Source organism: Rana temporaria, chromosome 7 (assembly GCF_905171775.1).
Source record: "Rana temporaria chromosome 7, aRanTem1.1, whole genome shotgun sequence".
Taxonomy (NCBI): Eukaryota; Metazoa; Chordata; class Amphibia; order Anura; family Ranidae; genus Rana; species Rana temporaria.
Window position 1 is genome coordinate 77,798,121 of NC_053495.1, and position 23,081 is coordinate 77,821,201.

General features: G+C 40.5%; 1 protein-coding gene across 2 annotated transcripts in view; it reads right to left on the minus strand.

Annotated features, from left to right (window-relative positions):
- Positions 1-4,440: 4,440 nt before the first annotated feature.
- The window catches only part of OMD (osteomodulin), an 88,427-nt gene continuing 69,786 nt past the window's right edge, over positions 4,441-23,081 (minus strand). The window contains exons 3-4 of one of the 2 annotated variants that reach the window (XM_040359593.1): positions 14,448-14,651; positions 14,152-14,363 (exon numbers count right to left, since the gene is read on the minus strand). In XM_040359593.1, coding sequence (XP_040215527.1) covers positions 14,332-14,363; positions 14,448-14,651 — 236 coding nt within the window. In that variant the 3' untranslated portion in view covers positions 14,152-14,331. Of the gene's footprint in view, positions 4,871-14,151; positions 14,364-14,447; positions 14,652-23,081 lie in introns of those variants that run through there. The other variant, XM_040359592.1, reaches the window with a different exon arrangement.

Genomic DNA, 23,081 nt, shown 5'->3' on the forward strand with positions numbered 1-23,081 from the left:
TAAATAAAACACGCCCCCCACATCCCCATTTGAATTAGGCGGGCTTACGCCGACCCACATACGTTACGCCTGCGTAACTTAGGGCGCAAGTTCTTTATGAATACGGAACTTGCGCCCAAAGTTAGAGCGGCGTAACGTATCTAAGATACGTTACGCCGGCTGGACAGATACGCCATTGTATCTGAATCCGGCCCAGGTGTCTCTATCTATCTCTCTCTCTCTAACTGTCTGACTGTTCTTTTCTTTAACAAAGCTGGAACACACTACACGCGACCGCCTTACAGGCGGCCTTATATAGTGTGGGGCGTGTACTAAACCCCTTGAGCCTTAATTGGCCAAAGCCACTCTGGCTTTGAGCAATTATGGTTCTTCGTTTTTTACACGGTGTGATTGGCCAAGCATGCAGGGTCATGGTGCATGCTTGACCAATCATCAGTGCGTAATGCCGCAGTGAATTATGGGCCGACGCGCGTCACTCGAATTTGGCGCGAACGACCCGTTTTGTTCAAAATTCGTCGAACGTACGAACAGACGATGTTCGAGTCGAACATACGTTCGAGTCGAACACAAAGCTCATCCCTACTCTGCAGTATATAGGTGTCTAATACATTCATATACTTTTTGTCAGTGTAGGGAGAGGTTGGCGTTTCCAGCAGGGACAGGCTGTATTCAAGCAAATAGCTATCTAAAAGGTCCACAAAAGTCCTTTTAAGGACTGGTATGGGTGTGCTACTTGCTCTGCAGTATATAGGTGTCTAATACATTCATTCATATATTTTTTGTCAGTGTAGGGAGATGTTGGCATTTCCAGCAGGGACAGACTTTAGCGACACAAATCGCTACCTAACAGGTCCACAAAAGTCCTTTCAAGCACTGGTATAGGTGTGCTACTTGCTCTGCAGTACATGATAGTGTGCAATACATTCATATATTTTTGGTCAGTGTAGGGAGAGGTTGGCGTTTCCAGCAGGGACAGACTTTAGCGACACAAATCGCTACCTAACAGGTCCACAAAAGTCCTTTCAAGCACTGGTATAGGTGTGCTACTTGCTCTGCAGTATATAGGTGTAATATACACTTATAATATACTTTTGAATATAGAAAGCATATTATAGTGGATTTGCATTGTGCAGCATTGTGACTGGAGGTGTATTTGGTTACTGCTGGATTTTTGCCTCCTTCGCTGCGTTACCTCTGCTACACACATTTAAAAAATTTCCTGAAAAAAAAAGTTTCATAACTGGTGTGATTAACCAGTGGCCCCCCCCCTTCTTCCACATATACTGCGCTTCTCTAGAGACTTTTGTTGTCACAGGGTCATTTAAAAAATTACAGGCAGGGGAAGAGGCAGGCCCTTCCGCAGGGGTGGTAGGGGTAGGGCAGGAGCACCAGGCCAGAGCCAAAGTGGGAAGTGGCACAATGTTCGTTCAATTATTTTCCGATCCATCACAAGACATTTCGGATGCGCAGCCATTTTTGGTATTGGATCAGGAAGAGGAGGTAGCAACACCCGGCACTCAGCAGTCTGACGACAGTATTCAGATCAACCCAAGGAGGTTGGTGCTCGCTGTTGCTGCCTACTCCGAGATCTCTATTGTTAGTGATGGGAAAGGTGACGTTGATGATGACGTGTCTACAGACGTCACGTGGTTGCCCACAAGAGAGGAAGAGAGTGGGAGGAGGAGCAAGAAGAGCATGCTTTAAACCTTTCTGGGATCCCTGGTGTTGTCTGTGGATTGGGGGAGGAGAGCGAGGACGACATTATCCTGGATGATGAGCAGGAGCCAGGCCAGTACAGCGCTTCCAGTTTAGTGCAAATGGGGGCCTTCATACTCCAGTGTTTTAAGAGGGACCCCGTATAAAAAGCATAAAGGGCAAGGACCAGTACTGGGTGGCAATGTACTTAGAACCCCGGTACAAACAAAACTTTGTCGAAAATGTTACCACCATCACAGAGGGCTATCAGAATGCAGCACTTCCAGGCCTTGCTTTGAGAAATGCTGCATTCTGCTTTTGCGTGCATTGGCAGAGGAATTTCCACTCACAGAGAAACAGTTTCGGGTACCAATCCAACAGCGCCTGCAAAAAGAGGGCGGTTTGAAGATGTGTTGGTCACTAATGATATGAGATCATTCTTTCAGCCGACCCATCGACAGCTGTCCTCCGGATCCAGCATTAGGGAACGCCCTAGACCGACAGGTGTCCGACTACATCGGGTAAACGGCTGATGTGGACGCACTGAGAAGTGATGAACCCCTGGACTACTGGGTGGGCTGGCTTGACCTCTGGCCAGAGCTTGCACAATTTGCAATGGAACTGTTGGCTTGCCCCTCGTCCAGAGTCCTGTCTGAAAGGACGTTCATCGCAGCAGGGGGGGGTCATGACCGATAAGCTCGCCTAGCTCACAACAGTAAAAATGAATGAGGCATGGATCTTGGAGGAATTCAACACATGTGACCAGTAGACCATGTTTCATTCAAATTCAGGTGAACGCCTGCGGGCTAATTTTTTGGGCCTGTTCTGACCATACTGGGCACTTACTTCTGTATCCGGTGAATGCCAAATGTACCACCAGCCACGGAATACAAAGTTGTTTGCTGTCAGGTGAATGCCTGTGGCCGTGGGCTAATTTTTGGGGCCTGTAATGGCCGACACTTACTTCTGTATTCGGTGAATGCCTATTGTACCACCAGCCACAGAATACAAAGTGGTTTGCTGTCAGGTGAATGCCTGTGGCCGTGGGCTAATTTTTGGGGCCTGTAATGGCCGACACTTACTTCTGTATCCAGTGAATGCCTAATGTACCACCAGTCACAGAATACAAAGTTGTTTGCTATCAGGTGAACACCTGTGGCCGTGGGATAATTTTTTGGGCCTGTACTGGCCGGCACTTACTTCTGTATCCGGTGAATGCCTATTGTACCACCAGCCACAGAATACAAAGTTGTTTGCTGTCAGGTGAACGCCTGTGGGCTAATTTTTGGGGCCTGTAATGGGCGGCACTTACTTCTGTATCCGGTGAATGCCTAATGTACCACCAGCCACAGAATACAAAGTTGTTTGCTGTCAGGTAAACGCCTGTGGCCGTGGGCTAATTTTTGGGGCCTGTAATGGCCGACGCTTACCTCTGTATCCGGTGAATGCCTAATGTACCACCAGCCACAGGATACAAAGTTGTTTGCTGTCAGGTAAACGCCTGTGGCCGTGGGCTAATGTTGGCCACAGATGAGCAGATGGCTTTTAGAGAATAATTGGTGGCAGGCTATCTGTTTGTGCTCTTTACCATTGCTGCTGAGTTAAAACTCACTCCTCTTCCTGAGTCAGTCAAAATGTAACTTCAGTGCATGTACACTGAGGTTTCTTTTCTTTTCTTTATAGGCACACAAACACACCCCATACAGTAGACATACTCACTATGAAGAAATATCTCTTTGCATGTTAAGCACTACTAAGCACTGGCAGTTAGCAATTTTCATGGCTGATAATCACTTCAACCATCTATAGCTTTCATGCTCCTGAGGCTTCAAAAAGTATGATAAATGATTAATGAATATGTAAGCAATTTATTATCATTAGTTTGCCAACTCTATTGGTAATTTCAGGACCATGGCTTTACGAGATATTATTATTATACAGGTTTTATATAGCGCCAACAGTTTGTGCAGCGCTCAACAAAATAAAAGCAGACATTACAGTTACATTACAATTTGGTACAAGAGGAATAAGAGAGCCCTGCTCATTAGAGCTTACAATCTAAAAAGGGAGGGTCAATTGATACAAAAGGTAATAGCTGTGGGGGATGAGCTGATGGAGGAAGTAAAACGTTAGAAGCAGGATAGGCTTCTTTAAAGAGAAACATTTAGATATAGATTGGATAAACAGATATAACATTTTACATGCATTGCATTTTAAACAAATAGTATTTAACAAAAAGCAGAAGGAAAGGTTTGTGACAATTTAGAAATTTAAATAGAAGTATAACTACTGTACTAATGTACTAATGTACCTAGTGTACTTGGAAAAAACCCAATATGCATGGCATAGTTTTTGATATAGATATTTAAGAGCATTTAATAAAATGGCAATAAAATAAAATCTGTTCTGGAATGAGACTTAAGCCCTGTACACACGATCGGATATCTGATGGAATCTAATCCGATGGATTTTTTCGTTGGATATCCGATGAAGCCGACTTTCATCAGTCTTGCCTACACACCAACGGTCAAAAATCAGACTGTGTCCAAACGTGGTGATGTAAAACACTACGACGTGCTGAGAAAAATGAAGTTCAATGCTTCCGAGCATGCTTCGACTTGATTCTGAGCATGCGTGGATTTTTTTACCGATGGACTTCCACACAGACGATCGTTTTTTTATCCATAGGAAAATTTTAAAACATGTTCTATTTTTTTTACAGATGAGAAAAAAAACGATGGGGCCCACACACGATCGGTTTGTCCAATGAAAATGGTCCATCGGTCTGTTTTCATCAGACAAACCGATCGTGTGCACAGGGCTTAACACCAGTTAATAGTTAATCAATATAAATAATCATCAAAGTAATTATCTTCCTCTGCATCCCCAGCAGATTCTCCTGCTATTGGTTCATGCTCTTCTCTGTGATATTGAGGAAAATCTTCATCATCATCATTATCCCTGTCCTCATCAGTGAATGGATACTGAGGAATAAGTGGCACATTTGGTTCCCCAGCAATATGCTTCTGCTCACCATAGTAAATACTGTGTATATGGGGAAAACAAAAAAATACTAAAGTGCTTAAAGGACGTCTTAGTCTGTTTTGATCCACACGAAGGTAGGTCAGTCGGTGCATTCTATCCATTACTGGACACATCAATGTTATGTTTATATCTGTAAGAAAGAGACATATTACTTTTGTTTGCAATTCTTAAACTTTGTTTAGCCAACTTAGTGTGCAAACAAAATGTGTGTTCTGTGTATATATAAGTAGCCACGGTACTCTATGCTTGAAGTAAATACCCAGGTGCTCACCCACAAAGAAACCCATACACTGTAAATCCAAAACTGGTTTAGTGGCAATCACGGGTCTTGCAGAGAAGGAAGATCAAAAACAGCACTGTTTTTAGGCCTCATACACACAGACGTTTCAACGGCTGCTTTTTTGAGCTTTCTTTGCTGCTTAACTACGTGCCAACCAGCCGCCGTCATTTCACGGCAGCAGGTCGGCTCCCCTGCGCGAGAGCCCGTAGCTGTATGTCGGCTCTCGCGCAGGTCACTAGGGGCGCGCGCGCCCCCCGCTCGCCCCCGACTCCCGTGCGCGTGCATGGCGGGCGCGATCGCCGTGGGGCACACGTGATCGCTCGTTACAGATCGGGGACCGGGAGCTGTGTGTGTAAACACACAGCTCCCGGTCCTGTCAGGGGGAGAAATGCTGATCTTCTGTTCATACAATGTATGAACAGAAGATCAGTGTTTCCCCTAGTGAGGCCACCCCCCTACAGTTATAACACACCCAGGGAACATACTTAACCCCTTCCCCGCCCCCTAGTGTTAACCCCTTCACTGCCAGTGGCATTTTTATAGTAATCCAATGCATTTTTATAGCACTGATCACTATAAAAATGGCAATGGTCCCCAAAAAATTTCAAAAGTGTCCGAAGTGTCCGGCATAATGTCGCAAGTACCGAAAAAAATTGCTGATCACCGCCATTACTAGAAAAAAAAAATATTAATAAAAATGCCATAAAAATACCCCCTATCTTGTAAACGCTATAACTTTTGCGCAAACCAATCAATAAACGCTTATTGCGATTTTTTTTATGAAAAATATGTAGAAGAATACGTATCGGCCTAAACTGAGGAAAAAAAAAGTTTTTTTGATATATTTTTGGGGGATATTTATTATAGCAAAAAGTAAAAAATATTATTTTTTTTTCAAAATTGTCGCTCTATTTTTGTTTATAGTGCAAAAACGAAAAACCGCAGAGGTGATCAAATACCACCAAAAGAAAGCTCTATTTGTGGGGAAAAAAAGGGTGCCAATTTTGTTTGGGAGTCACGTCGCACGACCACGCAATTGTCAGTTAAAGTGACGCTGTCCCGAATCGCAAAAAGTGCGCTAGTCTTTGACCAGCAATATGGTCCGGGGGGTTAAGTGGTTAAGAACGCCACTCCGGGGGTTAAGTGGTTAAGAACGCCACTCCAATAGGCCCATAACATTTTGAGCTCCAAAAAAAAAACAAGGACCAGAGCGTTCTAAGGCTCCAGCGCTAGAGCTGTTATGACGCTGATGCAGAAAAAAGCTCTAAAACGTGAATTAGCGCTATACCAACGCTTTTTAGCGTCAGCGTTTTTAACCACTTGACCACTGGGCACTTAAACACCCTTAATAACCAGACCAATTTTAAGCTCTCACATTTTGAATGACAATAACTCAGTCATACAACACTGTAACCAAATGAAATTTGTGTCCTTTTTTCCCCACAAATAGAGCTTTGTTTTGGTGGTATTTGTCCACCTCTGCGGTTTTTATTTGTTTTCGCTATAAATGAAAAAAGAACGAAAACTTTGTAAAAAAAAATTTTTTTTTTATTTCTATTATAAAATTTTGCAAAAAAGTAATTTTTCTTCATAAATTTGGCCTAAAATGTATACTGCTACATATCTTTGGTAAAAAAAAAAATGGATATTATTTAGTCTGGGTGAAAGTTATAGGGTCCACAAGCTATGGTGCCAATATCTGAAAATTGATCACACCTGCAGTACTGACGGCCTATCTCATTTCTTGAGACCCTAACATGCCAGAAAAGTACAAAAACCCCCCCAATGACCCCTTTTTGGAATGAAGACATTCCAAGATATTTAGAAAGAGGCATTGTGAGTTTTTTGAAGTTGTCTTTTTTCCCACAATTCTTTGCAAAATCAAGATTTTTTTTTCCACCAAATTTTCATATTAGCAGGTTATTTCTCACACACAGCATATGCATACCACAAATTACACCCCAAAACAAATTCTTCTATTCCTCCCAAGTATGGTGATACCACATGTGTGAGACTTTTACACAGCGTGGCCACATACAGAGGCCCAACATGCAGGGAGTACATGCAGGGAGCACCATCGGAAGTTCTGACATTTCTCTCCTACATGTAAAAATAATCATTTATTTGCTAGAAAATTACATAGAACCCCAAAACATATATATGCTTTTTTAGCAAAGACCCTAGAGAATACAATGGTGGTCGTTGCAACTTTTTATCGTGCATGGTATTTGCACAGCAATTTTTAGAGCGCGTTTTTTTTTGGGAAATAAAACAGTTTTGTGCTTTTAAAAAAGAAAACTTTAAAGTTAGCCCAATGTTTTTGCGAAATATGAAAGATGAAGTTATGCTGAGAAAATACTGTAGATACCCAACATGTCACCCTTCAAAATTGCACACCATTGTGGAATGGCGCCAAACTTCGCTACTTAAAAATCCCTATAGGTGACGCTTTAAATATTTTTACTGGTTACATCTTTTTAGTTGGAGAAGAGGTCTAGGGCCAAAATTATTGCTCTCGCTCTAACGTTCGCAGCGAAACCTCATATGTGTGGTTTGAACACTGTTTTCATATGTGGGCGGGACTTACGTGTGCGGTCGCTTCTGTATATGAGCACACAGGAACAGGGGAGCTTTAAATAAAATAAAAAAAAATATTGTTCATTTTACTTTATTTATTTTAGCTTGACACTTTTTCCCCAAAAATAAATGTTTTGATCACTTTTATTCCTATTACAAGGAATGTAAATATCCCTTGTAATAGGAATATAGCATGACAGGTCCTCTTTACAGTGAGATATGGGGTCAATAAGACCCCACATCTCACCTCAAGGCTGGAAAGCCTGAAAAAAAACAAAAACGATCCTGGCTTCGATCGTATCGGTGAGTCGGAAGAAGCACCGGAGGGCGAAGGGAGGGGGGATGTCCCCTTTCGCCTCCCGTAAGAATGATCAAGAGGCAGAACATTTGCCATGAATCGCCGGCTGAAAAAGATGATATCTAATGATGCCTGTAGCTGCAGGCATCATTTAGATATCCCTGCAAAAAGTCAAGGACATCATATGATGGCCGACGGCAGGAAGTGGTTAAAACGCATCTTGTTTTCCAGAGTATTTCCGGATATTGTAGAGTATTGGTCGGGTATTGCAGAGTATTGTGCGGGGGTATTGCAGAGTATTGTGCGGGGGTATTGCAGAGTATTGCATGGGGGTATTGCAGAGTACTGGCAGGGGTATTGCACAGGGGGTATTGCAGAGTATTGTGCGGGAGTATTGCAGAGTATTGTGCGGGGGGAATTGGAGAGTATTGTGCAGGGGTATTGCAGAGTATGCGCGGGGGTATTGCAGAGTACTGTCAAGACAAAATCTCGTCGTTCTCAAACGCGGGTGACGTACAACAAGTACGACGGCACTATGATGATGAGGCTGAAGCATTATGGGTGGAACTGCATACAGATGTGCGTAGTTCAAAATTAATCATTGGAGTTTGTTATAAACCACCCAATGTTAATGAGGAGGTGGAGACTCAGCTCCTTGCACAGATGGAAAGGGCTGCAAGGGCTGGGACGGTGATAATAATGGGGGATTTTAACTACCCAGAAATTGACTGGATTAATGGCACTTCTGGGACAGTTAAAGGACAAAAATTTAAAAACCTATTGCAGGACAATTTTATGGTGCAGTTTATTGAGGCCCCAACTAGGAATGATGCTCTGTTGGACCTGATAATCTCAAACCATGCAGAGCTTATTACTAATGTTCGGATAAAGGAACACCTGGGTAGCAGTGATCATAACATGATTTCATTTAATGTTAACTATAAGCAAGAAATACATACAGGAAATATTAAACACAAAATTTTAAGAGAGCAAATTTTCGAAGGATGAGGGCTGCTCTCCAGGACTTGGACTGGGAGGGACTATTGGCACGATGAACACAGAACAGAAATGGGAATTCTTCAAAAAGACTGTGTGGAACCTCACTGCAAAGTATGTTCCCATGGGCAATAAGTTTAAAAAGCTAAAAATAAAACCTATGTGGCTCACGGTCAAAGTTAAAAAAGCTATAAACAATAAGAAAGTAGCTTTTAAAAAATATAAAATGAAGGAACACTAGTGTTGTTTAAATGTTACAAAGAATATAACAGGATATGTAAAAAGGAAATCAAGGATGCAAAATTCAAAATGAACGACAGATTGCAAAAGATAGTAGGACAAACCCCAAAAAATTCTTTAAATATATTAATAGTAAAAAGGTGAAGTCCGAGCATGTAGGCCCCTTACAAAATAATCTAGAGTGGGTGACTGGGACAAAGAGAAGGCATATTTATTAAATGCTTTCTTAAGCTCTGTGTATACAATGGAGCATGGGGGAGCTCATGTCCAAATGGGGGTGGGAGTGACACAGCCCCAAATCCACAATGGCTCAAAAGTGATATGGTCAGAAATATTTAGACAGAATAAAGGTGGATAAAGCACCTGGACCTGATGGCATCCACCCACGGATCCTAGGTGAGTTGAGCTCTGTCATTTCAAAGCACTGTATTTAATATTTAGGGACTCATTAATGACAGGAATAGTACCACTGGATTGGCGCAGGGCCAATGTGGTGCCCATATTTAAAAAGGGAACAAAGTCTTTGCCAAGTAACTATAGACCTGTTAGTCTAACTTCTATAGTTGGGAAGATACTGGACGTTTAATAAAGACCACATGGATTAGTTCTTGCTGGAAAAAAACTATATTAAGCAGCAGACAGCATGGATTCATGAAAGACAGAAGTTGTCAGACAAACCTGATTTCCTTTTATGAAGAGGTAAGTAAAACCCTGGACAGAGGCGTGTCTGTGGACGTGATATGTTTGGATTTGCAAAAGGTTCGATACAGTTCCGCACACACGGCTCATGTGTAAGGTAAGGTCTACAGGATTGGATATATCAGTTTGTAAATGGATAGAAAACTGTCTGAGCCTAGGTTCACACTGATGCGAATTCAAAATCGCGGCAAAATGCGGCTGCGATTTTGCCGCGATTTCGGCCGCAATTTAATGTAAATCGCGGCCCGAAATCGCAAAAAGTAGTACAGGAACTACTTTTTGAAATCGCAGATGCGGCGTCGCACTGATTAGGGACAGTGCATTGCCGACAATTGCCGCGATTTGAGATGCGATTTGACATGTCAAATCGCATCTCAAATAGTTCCAAATCGTACCCAGTGTGAACCAGGGCTGAAAGAAAGAATCAGAGAGTCGTGGTTAATGATTCTTACTCTGAATGGTCCAATGTTATCAGTGGAGTACCCCAAGGTTCAGTGCTGGGACCCTTACTTTTCAATATATTTATAAATGATATTGGGTCTGAGATCAAAAGTAACATTTCTGTCTTTGCAGATGACACCAAGCTATGCAGTGGAATACGTCCTTACAGGATGTCTCCAATTTACAAGCCGACCTCAATGCTCTGTCTAATTGGGCGACTGAGTGGCAGATGAGGTTTAATGTTGATAAATGTAAAGTTATGCACTTAGGGAATACGAATATGCATGCATCATACATGCTAGGGGGAGTACAACTGGGGGGATCTGTAGTGGAGAAGGATCTGGGGGTCTTGGTAGATCATAAGCTCAATAATAACATGCAATGCCAAGCTGCGGTTTCCAAAGCGAGCAAAAGTCCTTTCTTGTATTAAGAGAGGTATGGACTCCAGAGACAGAGATATAATTTTGCCCCTGTACAAATCATTAGTAAGACCTCATCTGGAATATGCAGTTCAGTTTTGGGCACCAGTTCTCAAAAGGATATCGGAGAACTGGAGAAAGTGCAGAGAAGGGCAACCAAAAATGATAAGAGCATGGAGGAGCTCAGCTATGAGGAAAGATTAGAGGAACTGATTTTATTCACTCTTGAGAAGAGGAGAATTAGGGGGGATATGATCAACATGTACAAATTATAGGAGGTCCATACAGTGGATTTGGTGTTGAGTTATTCACTTTACGGTCAACACTGAGGACAAGGGGGCACTCTTTACGTCTAGAGGAAAAGAGATTTCACCTCCAAATACGGAAAGGTTTTTTCACAGTAAGAGCTGTGAAAAATGTGGAACAGACTCCCTCCAGAGGTGGTTCTGGCCAGGTCAGTAGATTGCTTTAAGAAAGGCCTGGATACTTTCCTAAATGTACATAAAATAACTGAGTACTAAGTTTTGTAGGTAAAGTTGATCCAGGGTAAATCCGATTGCCTCTCGGGGGATCAGGAAGGAATTTTTTCCCCTGTTGTAGCAAATTGGATCATGCTCTGCTGGGGTTTTTTGCCTTCCTCTGGATCAACTGTGGGTATGGAGTTGGGTGTATGGGATTGTACTGTGTTTTTTATTTGTGGTTGAACTGGATGGACTTGTGTCTTTTTTCAACCTGACTAACTATGTAACTATGTAACTATAAAGGGGAAGTTCCATTCCATTGGCGCCACCCTTGGGGCTGCTTTTGCTAATATTGTGTTGCTGCATGTTAGTAAAAGTTTGGTGAGAGACGATTCACGCTTTTCAGTCTTCGTGCTTTCAGATTGTTTTCTGCGATTCAGTTTGTGCTTGTGGGTTCGTATCTTGTCTTTCAGGGCGTGTGGTCAGGTCATATTTGTTTTACAGTGTGTTCCTGTCCGCTCGTTTCTGTTTTTCAGGTTGTTCTTCATAGGACTTGCTGTTCTTCAGTGCGTTCTGTTTAGTTAGTTCGTTCTGATTAGACGTTCGTTTTCTAGCCATGTGTGTGTTGGTCTTATTGTTTTAGACCTAGACGAGGCCATGAACAGGGTGAGGAGGCGTTCATGGACCAAGAATTGGTTGCTCCGTAGGAACCAATTCTCTCATATGCCTCTGCTGCGGGAGATCCAGGAGACTAATCCTGATGATTACAGGAATTTCCTTAGGATGTCTGACCCCGTTTTCCAGCAGCTCTTGGCTTTGGTGTCGCTCTATATCACCAGGCAGGATACCGTTATGCGGGAAGCCATCAGTGCTGAGCAGAGGCTAGTTACCACGTTACGCTATCTGGCAACTGGGAGAAGCTCGCAGGACTCGAAGTTCATGACAGGCATCTCCCCCAGGCTCTGGGCCTCATAATCCCAGATACCTGTTCTGCTATAATACAAGTCCTGCAGGATGACTATATGAGGGTAAGTTTTCTCCTTTAATATCACATTCAATGTATTTAATGTATGCTAATGTATTGTATTTTTTTCCTCCTTCCCTAATTACCATGATTGTAATATGCTGTGAACTGTCCCATGCATGATGTAAACTTTTAATGCCCCTTTTTTGGCCTATATGCATATTTCCCTTCACTAACCTCCCCAGCATGCTATCCTGGGCCCAAACACACCTAGCCTAGTCACTTCCCAATATATTTTGTAAGATCCATTGTAGTGCTTTATCCCTCCCTAAAATGTGTTTTAAAGTATAGCTTAACCTTTTTTTTCTTTTTTTTTGAGGTCCCAAACTCATCTAGCCCCCCCCCCCCCTAAAATGTTTACAATGGTCCATCTGAGGGGGTGAGGATGTGATAATTGGCCTTATATTTTTGTATTTCAATGCTCCTTAAAATAAATGTTTGAATGATGTTGGCCAATAATGTTTTTGTATAACCTGCTTGCAATAATATGTGCAAAAGTACAATTTTTTTTTGATCTTGTTTGATTCCACAGCTTCCGTCCACGCCACAGGAATGGCAGACTGTGGCATCGGAGTGGGACTTTCCCAACTGCGGTGGAGCCATTGACCGGGAAGCACGTCCGCATCGTGCCACCACCCCGTTCGGGTTCCCAATACTATAACTACTAGGGGTTTAATAGTATTGTGCTGATGGCGGTGGTATCAGACAGTATGAGTTCCTCTTTGTAGATGTGGGGAAGAAGTTTGTGCTTTGTTTTCAGAGCGATGATCTTGCATTGCCACCGGATGCAGAGAATGTGGAAGGACTCCCCCTCGTGCTTTCTGTTTGATGAAGCCTTTGGCTGGGACCGCATCTAATAAGGCCATTCCCCAGCGGACCCTCACCCCAGAAAGGAGGGTGTTCAACTACTGGCTGGCCAGAGCCCGAAGAGTTGTGAGAACGCCTTTGGGATAATGGCCAGCCAGTTTCCGCCTGTTTTTAACCTCTATGCACATGGCGGAATATAAATGGAACTACATTATTTTTTGTTGCTGCATTTTACATAATTTCTTAAGATGACAGTCTCCTACTTATATGGCCACAGTTGGGCACGAGGCCGGACTTGGCTCAGGTGTAATCGCCTTGCCGTGCCTAGAGCATGGCTGTCCTGGCTTGCCCCCCCCCCCCAAAGTGCCCATGCATTCCAGGATATGTATGTGGAGTATTTCATGGGTAGGGGGGCCATTCCTATGCCAGACAATCTGTAACTCTTATTAATTGAAGAAAAATCATAAAGAAATCTGTTGAAATAAATTTTTGATGTCTTGCTTGTGTTTATTTTAGCTGTCTCATAGTTTTTCTTAGTGTACTACTTGTAGTGTCAAGTGTATTTTCTTTATAAACTAACAACCATTTCACAGGTAACACCAAAACTAAACACTTTAAAAGTTCTAGGGTATTTAAGAAAACAAGCCACACTTTCTTGTTGTTTTTACCAAATTTTTACCTTGGTGCATATTCACACACATGGTCTTTCTCAAATATTTGAGGTGTATACATTTTTTATTAATTTTTTAATGCCATAAATTGCTTTTTTTCTAGGAAAATTAAAAAAATTAATTACATAACATAAATACAACAATGTAAACTTCTAGGCAATAACTCAGACATTCTAATTCTTATTAAATTGTCTACCTGCCATAATAGATGGGGTGTTGCCACCCCTGGACAAGCCAAAATTTGAAGACGCACACAGTCTTTTTAGGGTTTAAAAATGGGTATTTCCCACCTGATCCTATTGTCAACATGTACTATCTGCCATCATGGGTGATCAATGGATGTGTTTTGTGGGTGCAACCCTTCTTCACTTTACCTACTTGAGTTTTGAGGAAGGGGTTGCACCCACAAAACACGTACATAGATATCCCGAGATGGCAGATAGCACATGTTGACCCACTGTGTGCATCTTCAAATTTTGGCTTGTTTGAAAAAGTGCAAAAAAGTTTTGGTCAAACTGGGAACAAAAAAAAAATGGGGTTTTCTTAGTTTCCCCCCAAGTCATCAATTATGTCCTTAAATGTTTTCTCAATAAAGGCCATTTTTTGTTTAATGATGTACATCACCCTACTGCACGCCTTGATTTGGAGAAGGATGTTTTTGGCCCTGGAATGTGAGAATCAAGGCCTTTCTTCAGCCACATGTTCATCCCCTAAACCAAAAACAAAAAAAAGGGTTTAGGAAATCTGCAGGCCTACATCTCATATTACCTAAAGCTGTGGTGACAGATACTGACCTGTTGTAGGAATTTCAACCACTTCTCCTTCCTCCACATCCTGAGGTCTAGGTGGTTGGTGAGGTGTGGGTTCCTGGAGAGATGGGCGGTGAGGTGTGAGTTCCTGGCGAGATGGGCGGTGAGGTGTGGGTTCCTGGCGAGGTGGGCGGTGATGTTTAGGTTTTCTGGGCTCGGAGGAGTGGTGTCCTCCCAGTCTTCTGTCCCCTATGAGAATGACACAAAAGGCACACTTAGCACACACATATTTGAGGGAAAAAATAGGAATATTAAACATTGCTTGGAAGTGGGGTACAAGTGTCTGTTTGGGCAGTTACAAGCAGAAGACATGATTTTTGCAAACATTATTCTTGACTATTCACCTTTTTGGGACAAGTTTCAGACATGTAGACACCCCAAAAATGCACAGGAGCACCTGTGTAGGTCACCCTAAAAATGTTGTTCTGGTGGCACACACTAGTGCTCTTGAGTGCAGATGTGTAAACAGCTGCTGAGTGCCCTCTCCTTTAGACTGATGTAATTTTGATTTTTATTCTAGTTACAAACACATCGGCTAGACACCTATGTAAACATATTTCTTGAATATAAACAGGCATATTAAAATAGTTTTAACCCTGTATCTTCAGAAAACATTGTATGTAGTGGTCGAACGGATGTGTCTGAAACGACCGTTTTTTTTTAAGGTCCTATATTCAAAAGCAACAACATGGAGCAACATGCAAGTTATGAAAAAACAATAATAATAGGGGACACAGGAGAAGTACTTACTTTTTTCAAGCATTCTCTTAATGCTCCTTAACTTTTTTCGGCTCCCTCAGTTTGAGGTCTGACCACCTCTTTCTGAGCTGCTCCTTCGAACGTTTCACCCCCAAAATGTCTAGTCAGACTTCTTTGCACTTATCCATATTTTGCCCTTCTTAAATTGGGTGGGTATAGGGCCCATGCCTGCCATCATAATCAGACTTTAACAATACAGTGGGGATCGAAAGTTTGGGCACCCCAGGTAAAAATTTGTATTAATGTGCATAACGAAGCCAAGCAAAGATGGAAAAATCTCCAAAAGGCATCAAAATTACAGATTAGACATTTTTATATATGTCAAAAAAAGTTAGATTTTATTTCCATCATTTACACTTTCACAATTGCAGAAAACCAAAAAAATGGTGGTCTGCAAAAGTTTGGGCCCCTGTAGAATTTATAGCATGCACTGACCCCTTTGCAAAGCTGAGACCTGCCAGTGTCATGGATTGTCTCTAAATCATCGTCTGGGAAGACCAGTGATTGTCAATCTCAAAGGTTTTAAATGACCAGACTCATCTGACCTTGCCCAACAATCAGCAGGCCACATGGGTTCTTCTAAGCAGTTGTCTAGAAAACTGAAACTGAAAATAATTGACGCTCACAAAGCTGGAGAAGAATGGAGCTCAGCTAAGACCTGGTGGGAAATGTGTTTAATGATGAAAATTGTATTGAATGCGGGAGAGACCTCTTGGTTTGTTATGTACCATACTAATATTTTCTGGAATGACTGATCCAGTTTTGTATATTACCCTGTACCTGTGATTGTTGCCATATGTGTCAATAAACATTCTTTTTGAGATAAAAAAAAAACAACAAAGCTGGTGAAGGCTATAAGAAGATAGCAAAGCGTTTTCAGATGTCAATGTCCTCTGTTCGGAATGTAATTAAGAAATGGCAGTCATCAGGAACAGTGGAAGTTAAAGCAAGATCTGGAAGACCAAGAAAAAATAGACGAAACAGCTCGCAGGATTGTGAGAAAAGCAATTCGAAACCCACCGATAGACTGCACGATCCCTCCAGAAAGATCTGGCAGACACTGGAGTTGTGGTACACTATTCACTATAAAGAGATACTTGTACAAATATGGTCTTCATGGAAGAGTCATCAGAAGAAAACCTCTTCTACGTCCTCACCACAAAAATCAGCATTTGAACTTTGCAAATGAACATATAGACAAGCCTGATGCATTTTGGAAACAAGTTCTGTGGACGATGAGGTTAAAATAGAACTTTTTGGCCGGAATGAGCAAAGGTACGTTTGGAGAAGAAAGGGCACAGAATTTAATGAAAAGAACCTCTGTCCAACTGTTAAGCATGGGGGTGGATAAATCATGCTTTGGGGTTGTATTGCAGCCAGTGGCACAGGGAACATTTCACGAGTAGAAGGAAAAATGGATTCAATAAAATTATAGCAAATTTTGGATGGTAACTTGATGCCATCTGTGAAAAAGCTGAAGTTAAAGAGAGTATGGCTTCTACAAATGGATAATGATCCTAAACACACCTCAAAATCCACGGGGGATTACATCAAGAGGCGTAAACTGAAGGTTTTGCCATGACCTTCACAATCTCCTGACCTCAACATAATTGAAAATCTATGGATAGACCTTAAAAGAGCAGTGCGTGACAGACAGCCCAGAAATCTCAAAGAACTGGAAGACTTTTGTAAGGTGGGCAAAGATACCTCAAACAAGAATTTGTCGGAACATTTGGGGTTAAAAGAATACATATAAGATCGCACATTTTATATGTTTCATACTGTTCCACATTCATATATATGTTTAGCAGAAGCGACACCATCTTTGTGTCTTAAACCTGTGAACTTTATGTCTTACAAGAAGGCATGGTTCTTCTGTATCTTTATCCCAGACCATAAATTGGAAGTTTGACACTTATAAGATAAGAGAATGAAAAGCCTGGCACAGCATGACACAAGCTGTTACAAGCTACATAGTGTGGTCTTTATATACTGAGGCCATGAGGCTTATTCACAATTCCGGTGGAATAATATACTGTATCTTAAAAGGTATTGTTTCTTTATAATGCCACAACAACAACATGTATTTCAGTAATTCACATAATACTACTCGTTAATACATAGACACTACTGGGGTCCCAGGTATAAGATCCTAAAATAACTTCAAAGTATTAGACTGCCTTGATCACAGCCCGACATTAGTTTAAAGGAACTTTCCAAGGCCTGTGTGTTGATCATAAAACCTTATCTCAATCATAACTTTAGACGTTGCCAAGATGTCTGACAATTGTTTGACATACAGGACAATTTATGGGGGGGGTTTATAGGCCCAAGTTAGAGAGGTCATAAGTCATGATTAACTCTGCTTGACCTCATCATTAGGAATAATTCCTTACACGCTACTGCCCCCTACAGGTTAATATCGGCATTGGTTCAATATAGACTTATCAAAACATATTATTATGTGACATCGGCGGTCATGTGATAGTGATGTGACACACCCACTTCTTTTGGGGAGATAAAAAGGGATTACTCAGGACAGAGAAGAGGGCTGATGGGAAGAAGCTTGATGGGAGAGAGATGGCTGATCTCTGGAAGCTGCTCTGATCCCTGGAAGGAAGCTGGAAAGCAGAGAGTGACCGCAAACATGTAGAGGCTCTCAAGAGTCCTTCATTAGGACTTTCCCTTCTCAAACAGAAAGATCTCTTAATTACTGGTAATGTATAATTTTGATCTTACATCCTCTATGCAATAGGTAGTTTAAACAGATACCAACTGTGGCCACTCTATTATCTTAGCAAGTGTTAATTGTATCTGGAATGTCTTTAACTGCAGCATGAGATACTTCAGAGGCAATTACAGAAGTAACGCAAAGTATATAGATACTTGTTATTACATATATCGATCACAATATCATTGTGAGTCCTAGTGAATGGCCTAATGTTGGGATATGTTTAAACGGGTGATGCAGTAGAGATAGCCTTGTGTGTTAAAAAGACATTCTTGGCCAAATTACCAAGAACTGTCCACAGGACATCTTGTCCTTGTGTTTTATGTAGCAGTGGCAAGAGATCTGTTTGTTATTGAGAAGAGATAATTCAATGTCAAGGTTATGTCACTAAAAGCTAAAAGGTTTTAAATACGCCAATATGAGAGCTATGCATGCCTTGTCATATTATTGTAAATAGTCTCTAAACATTCAGCCATCGCTTATTTCTGATTATAGAAGCATATCAATTAATTTTTGTAATACGAATTGTACCTGATTTAGATTTTGCACTGTACCTTTAGTTAATAATTATATATATTTTAAATATTCATTTGTATTGCTTGTCCTCAAAATAGCACGGATAAAATAATTTTAGATATCTTGTATTGTAGGAAAATTGTATTTCTCCCAAAGCACAGATATACATATTTTCATAATACAATAATATTTTATAGTTCAGAATAAATATTCTGACGGTATATGTAGGCTCTATGCCGAGATACGTCAATGGTTCTGACATATATGGGGGCTCGTCCGGGATCTGTCAACGTTTGAGACAAGTAATATAATTGTGCAAAATTATATATATTTTGTCATTATTAATTTTTATTTTATTTTTTTTAAAAAAAAAATATTGATTTTTAAAAATTAATATTTGTATTGCCATTGTTAGATGCAATATTGAAAAATGACAAAGACTAAAGTCATTTTTAGTGCAGCCGGTCCTGCTGATGCAGAGACTGAAATTGGTCTGTATCACAGACAGTTTGCAAAATATCAGGTAATGTCTTCTATCAGAGAAGTATGGGTAATGAAGACAGAGCTTGGTCCCTATAAGTCAGCTGACGCTGCAATAAGGACAATGGGTACTTTCAAATTTAAGCCCAATCAAAGTACCACAGAACTTTTAAAAGTTCTCAAGAAAGCCCAGGCGGTTGTAAGAAGCCCAGATTTTGAAGCCATGAATTTTCCCGATTATTTGGTAAGGCTTTGCCAAATAAAATCAAGTAAAAATTATTATGGCCAGGGATTATCACCCTAAAATTGGATTGGTTTGGTTAAACAGAACACCATCCTTTTTACGGTTCTACAGAACCAGAGCTTCAAAAATAAATTAAAAAAGCCCACTCAAATAATGGCTTAATAAGAGCAAGAACAAAATTGAAGCTCCTCTCAATTAAAAAGTTACACTCAGTTCTAAAAAAACTAGAAAGTGGAATCTAGCTGAGATGTTCAAAAATGTAAATGTCTGTTTAAAAGTTTTTTTTTTTTCTTTTCTTTAAAACGGAGTCTTTCACACCCTCCTTTGTGAAAAGGTGGGGGGTGAAATGAGCAGCCAAGACATGGCTTTGTAGAAACTGACAGGTTTAAGGAATGTCTGTGTGATACCAGTGGGGGGGGCATTGCTCCATGCTTATACAAACACACAATACTGACAAAGTGAAACAAAAAAAAAAAACTCCATGTCATTCATTCCAAGTATATGTGTTTTGTTTGTATATTGTTTTCCTTACAGGTATTTTGTAATAACAGGATACCATATGAATATATGGAATATTTAAAATAAATCCAAGCAATTATGTTATTTCAGAAATATTTAAAATAAATCCAAGAATTTATTTTCTGAAAAATACATCAGCTAAAATTATTTATTTTAAGCTGACTTGGTAAATATTTCAGCACTGCCCTGAAATCAAATAAAAATAAAAAGCCCAGTTGTATTTCAACTTAAAAGGGAATGAAGTAATTTATATTCCCACAGGTATAATCAATATGCCCACGATCGATTACATATGGGTATCGATCTCCTTAAAAATATTTATATCCTATTGTGATTTTATAAAAATAATAATGAGGCCATACATGTGAACCTTCTCGGTTCTCTCACAATCAGTGAGTATAAGTGAGATCCATATTTAGATGGCACCCTCTTACAGGCATCTCCGATTTTCCCCAATATGAGGGTCAGACAGGAGGATCATACTAAAGTGTATGTCCCCTGGAATATAATTGAGAGGTATGCTTGGAAGGTGATATTCTCAAATGCTCACATCCATACAGTGTATGCTGACTCTATTGAGCTTCGCAATTATACGTAATCCTACTGGGATTGTATGGTATTTTCCCCCCAGGTCAATGACCTGTGGAATATTTATGAGGTTCATATTTATGCCAGGAATATAATCACATTAGTAGAAATTATTAAAATAGTTGATCAATCCTAAAATAAATATTTAGGTACTCACGCCCTTCAGGAAATAAATAAATGAATAATCAGTCAATCATTTATTCCTGATAATCAATGACCCAATACATCATGTGTACATTGACAACGATATATTACATTGCTTTGTTATGCACATAGATCTTGGTAAATACCACTGAGGTCCAGATTAAAATAAAACCCAAGAAGTTTCATAAATGAACATGAAGCCCTAATATAATCTTGGTTACTGCCAGATGCAGTAAACATATTAGTACCACAAAGGTCATTACTCAGACAGGTACTAATACATTTTTATTATTACCCGGCCATGTATACATAGGCCAAAGATTTTAAAAGAACCCTACTGCATTAAAATGTTTCGCAGACAGGATGTACACAGAAAAGATTTCAGTAAATCACACTTAAATGAAAGAAAAGTTTTCATAGAGTTTAAGATAATATGTTTATGAAAAGATTCCTGTGACGTGTTATAATAGACATACACATAGCCAGGATCCAATCTGATCCAAGTGAAAACGTACCTTGTGTTTTAAATCAAACATTGTTGTCTTTCCCTAGCTGGCTATGTTTCGCTAGTGGAGACCATTAAGAATTTAAAGGAAAGGAGCTTTGTAGGATCAGTGCACCGGATCTAATGATAATCCTATACTTGATATTCTTAAACCAAATGGTCATTGCGTTTGTATGCTGATCTAAGACAGCTACATGAACGAGTATATATGTACAGCTAAGCTGTGCCATACATTGACCAATGCTGGATACAAAAATACAAAGCGCTAAGTATTTCACAACACTAAGTGATGCCCAATGATGGTGGAACATTCAGGTAAGTCCTGAAGACCCAAACAAGCTGGCAGTTAACGGTGGTAAGAAATAGTACAACGGAAACAGAATGTAACTTGGTCAGATAAATTCATGTTTTGGATGTGATTTTGTTTCTGTTTGTTATTTTACATAAGGCCAAGGCCTGATATACCTTCAAGAAAAAGTTTAACATAGGTGGATGATATTTTTGTTGAATAGAAAAATGTTTGAAAAGCGTATCCCAGGGTCCAGATATGTTCTTAACCAGTTGAGGGAGGCGGGTGTTTGAAATTTCATTTCAGGAAGACCAATGGTGTCGCTCCAAGGTTTATCCCCTGAGGCCAACGGTTTGTAGCCTAAGTCTCGCACAAGAAGAAAATGGAGACTGTGATGAGGTCAAGAGTATCTGCCAATATCAGTGAATTGAGGACATGTTTGGGTATGGTATGAAATATGAAATCGTATGCTTGTCATCCTAGTTTCCAACCAAGAATGCTGGAAGGTAATGTATAAGAAGAGACTTAAAAGGATCAAGAGAACGTAATGTAATAAAATGACATTGTGATATTTCTCTCTTGACTTACAGATCTCCAAATCTTATACTTCAGCATTAGTGTTGATCCTGCCATTCATGGCAGAAGAATATTATCATTACATCGTTGATGATTTTTAGTTAATTAAAATATAGTTAACCAATCGTTATATCATATATATATAGCATAGTTAGAAAAAGTAAATCTTAATTAATAAGAATATGTATTCATACTGTCTATTTACTCCAATAGAAAATGATTGACAATCCAGACCAGATCGTTGATTGGTAAAGGTGAAGTGATCTACCAAAGACGCGACGATCGCATGGATGATGTTAATCCTTGGCATCCCATTCCGGAGGGAACCGTCACCAAACCACACTCCAGACCAGATCGTCGATTGGTAAAGGCGAAGTTAACCACCAAAAGATACCGCGATCGTCTGGATGATGTTAATCCGTGATGCCCAGTTCCGGATGGAACCTGCCGCCACATCGAATCCTTCATCAGGAGTCATGAAGCAAGATGCTCCAGGATTCGTATTGTCGGAAAGAAAGATTTGTTGCAGAAGTCCCTTGTTCATTTGAATCCAAGAATATCCGTCGAAAGAAGGGATATTGAGTCCCATTTACAGCTTGTAACACTACAAGAGCGGATTCACTGAAGAGTTCTTCAATTGCTGGTTTACCAGTTTTGTTTTATTACATTTGAAATGGGGGGGTGACACCACCACTGCAACAGTTCATTTTGTTTTTATAAAGACTTGAACTCATCAAGGAAGATCCAAGTCATACAAGAACACTCTTTATCATATGGACGAAGAGAGGAACATTTTTTTTTTTAGTACAAAGAAAAATAATAATGTGGCCATATCTTTTTAACCACTGATATTTCTTCGGACACCGTTTCTTAACATGTGTTTGGCTATTCGCCACACTATGAAAGAACGTGGGGGGATTTGTCGGAACATTTGGGGTTAAAAGAATACATATAAGATTGCACATTTTATATGTTTCATACTGTTCCACATTCATATATATGTTTAGCAGAAGCGACACCATCTTTGTGTCTTAAACCTGTGAACTTTATGTCTAAGGCCCCATACACACAAGAGGATTTATCCGCAGATACGGTCCAGCGGACCGTATCCGCGGATAAATCCTCTCGAGGATTTCAGAAGATTTCTATGCGATGGCGTGTACACACCATCGCATTGAAATCCGCGCTGAAATCCTCTGGCGATGACGTGTCGCGCCGTCGCTGCTATTATGACGCGGCGACGGGCGCGACGCTGTCATATAAGGAAT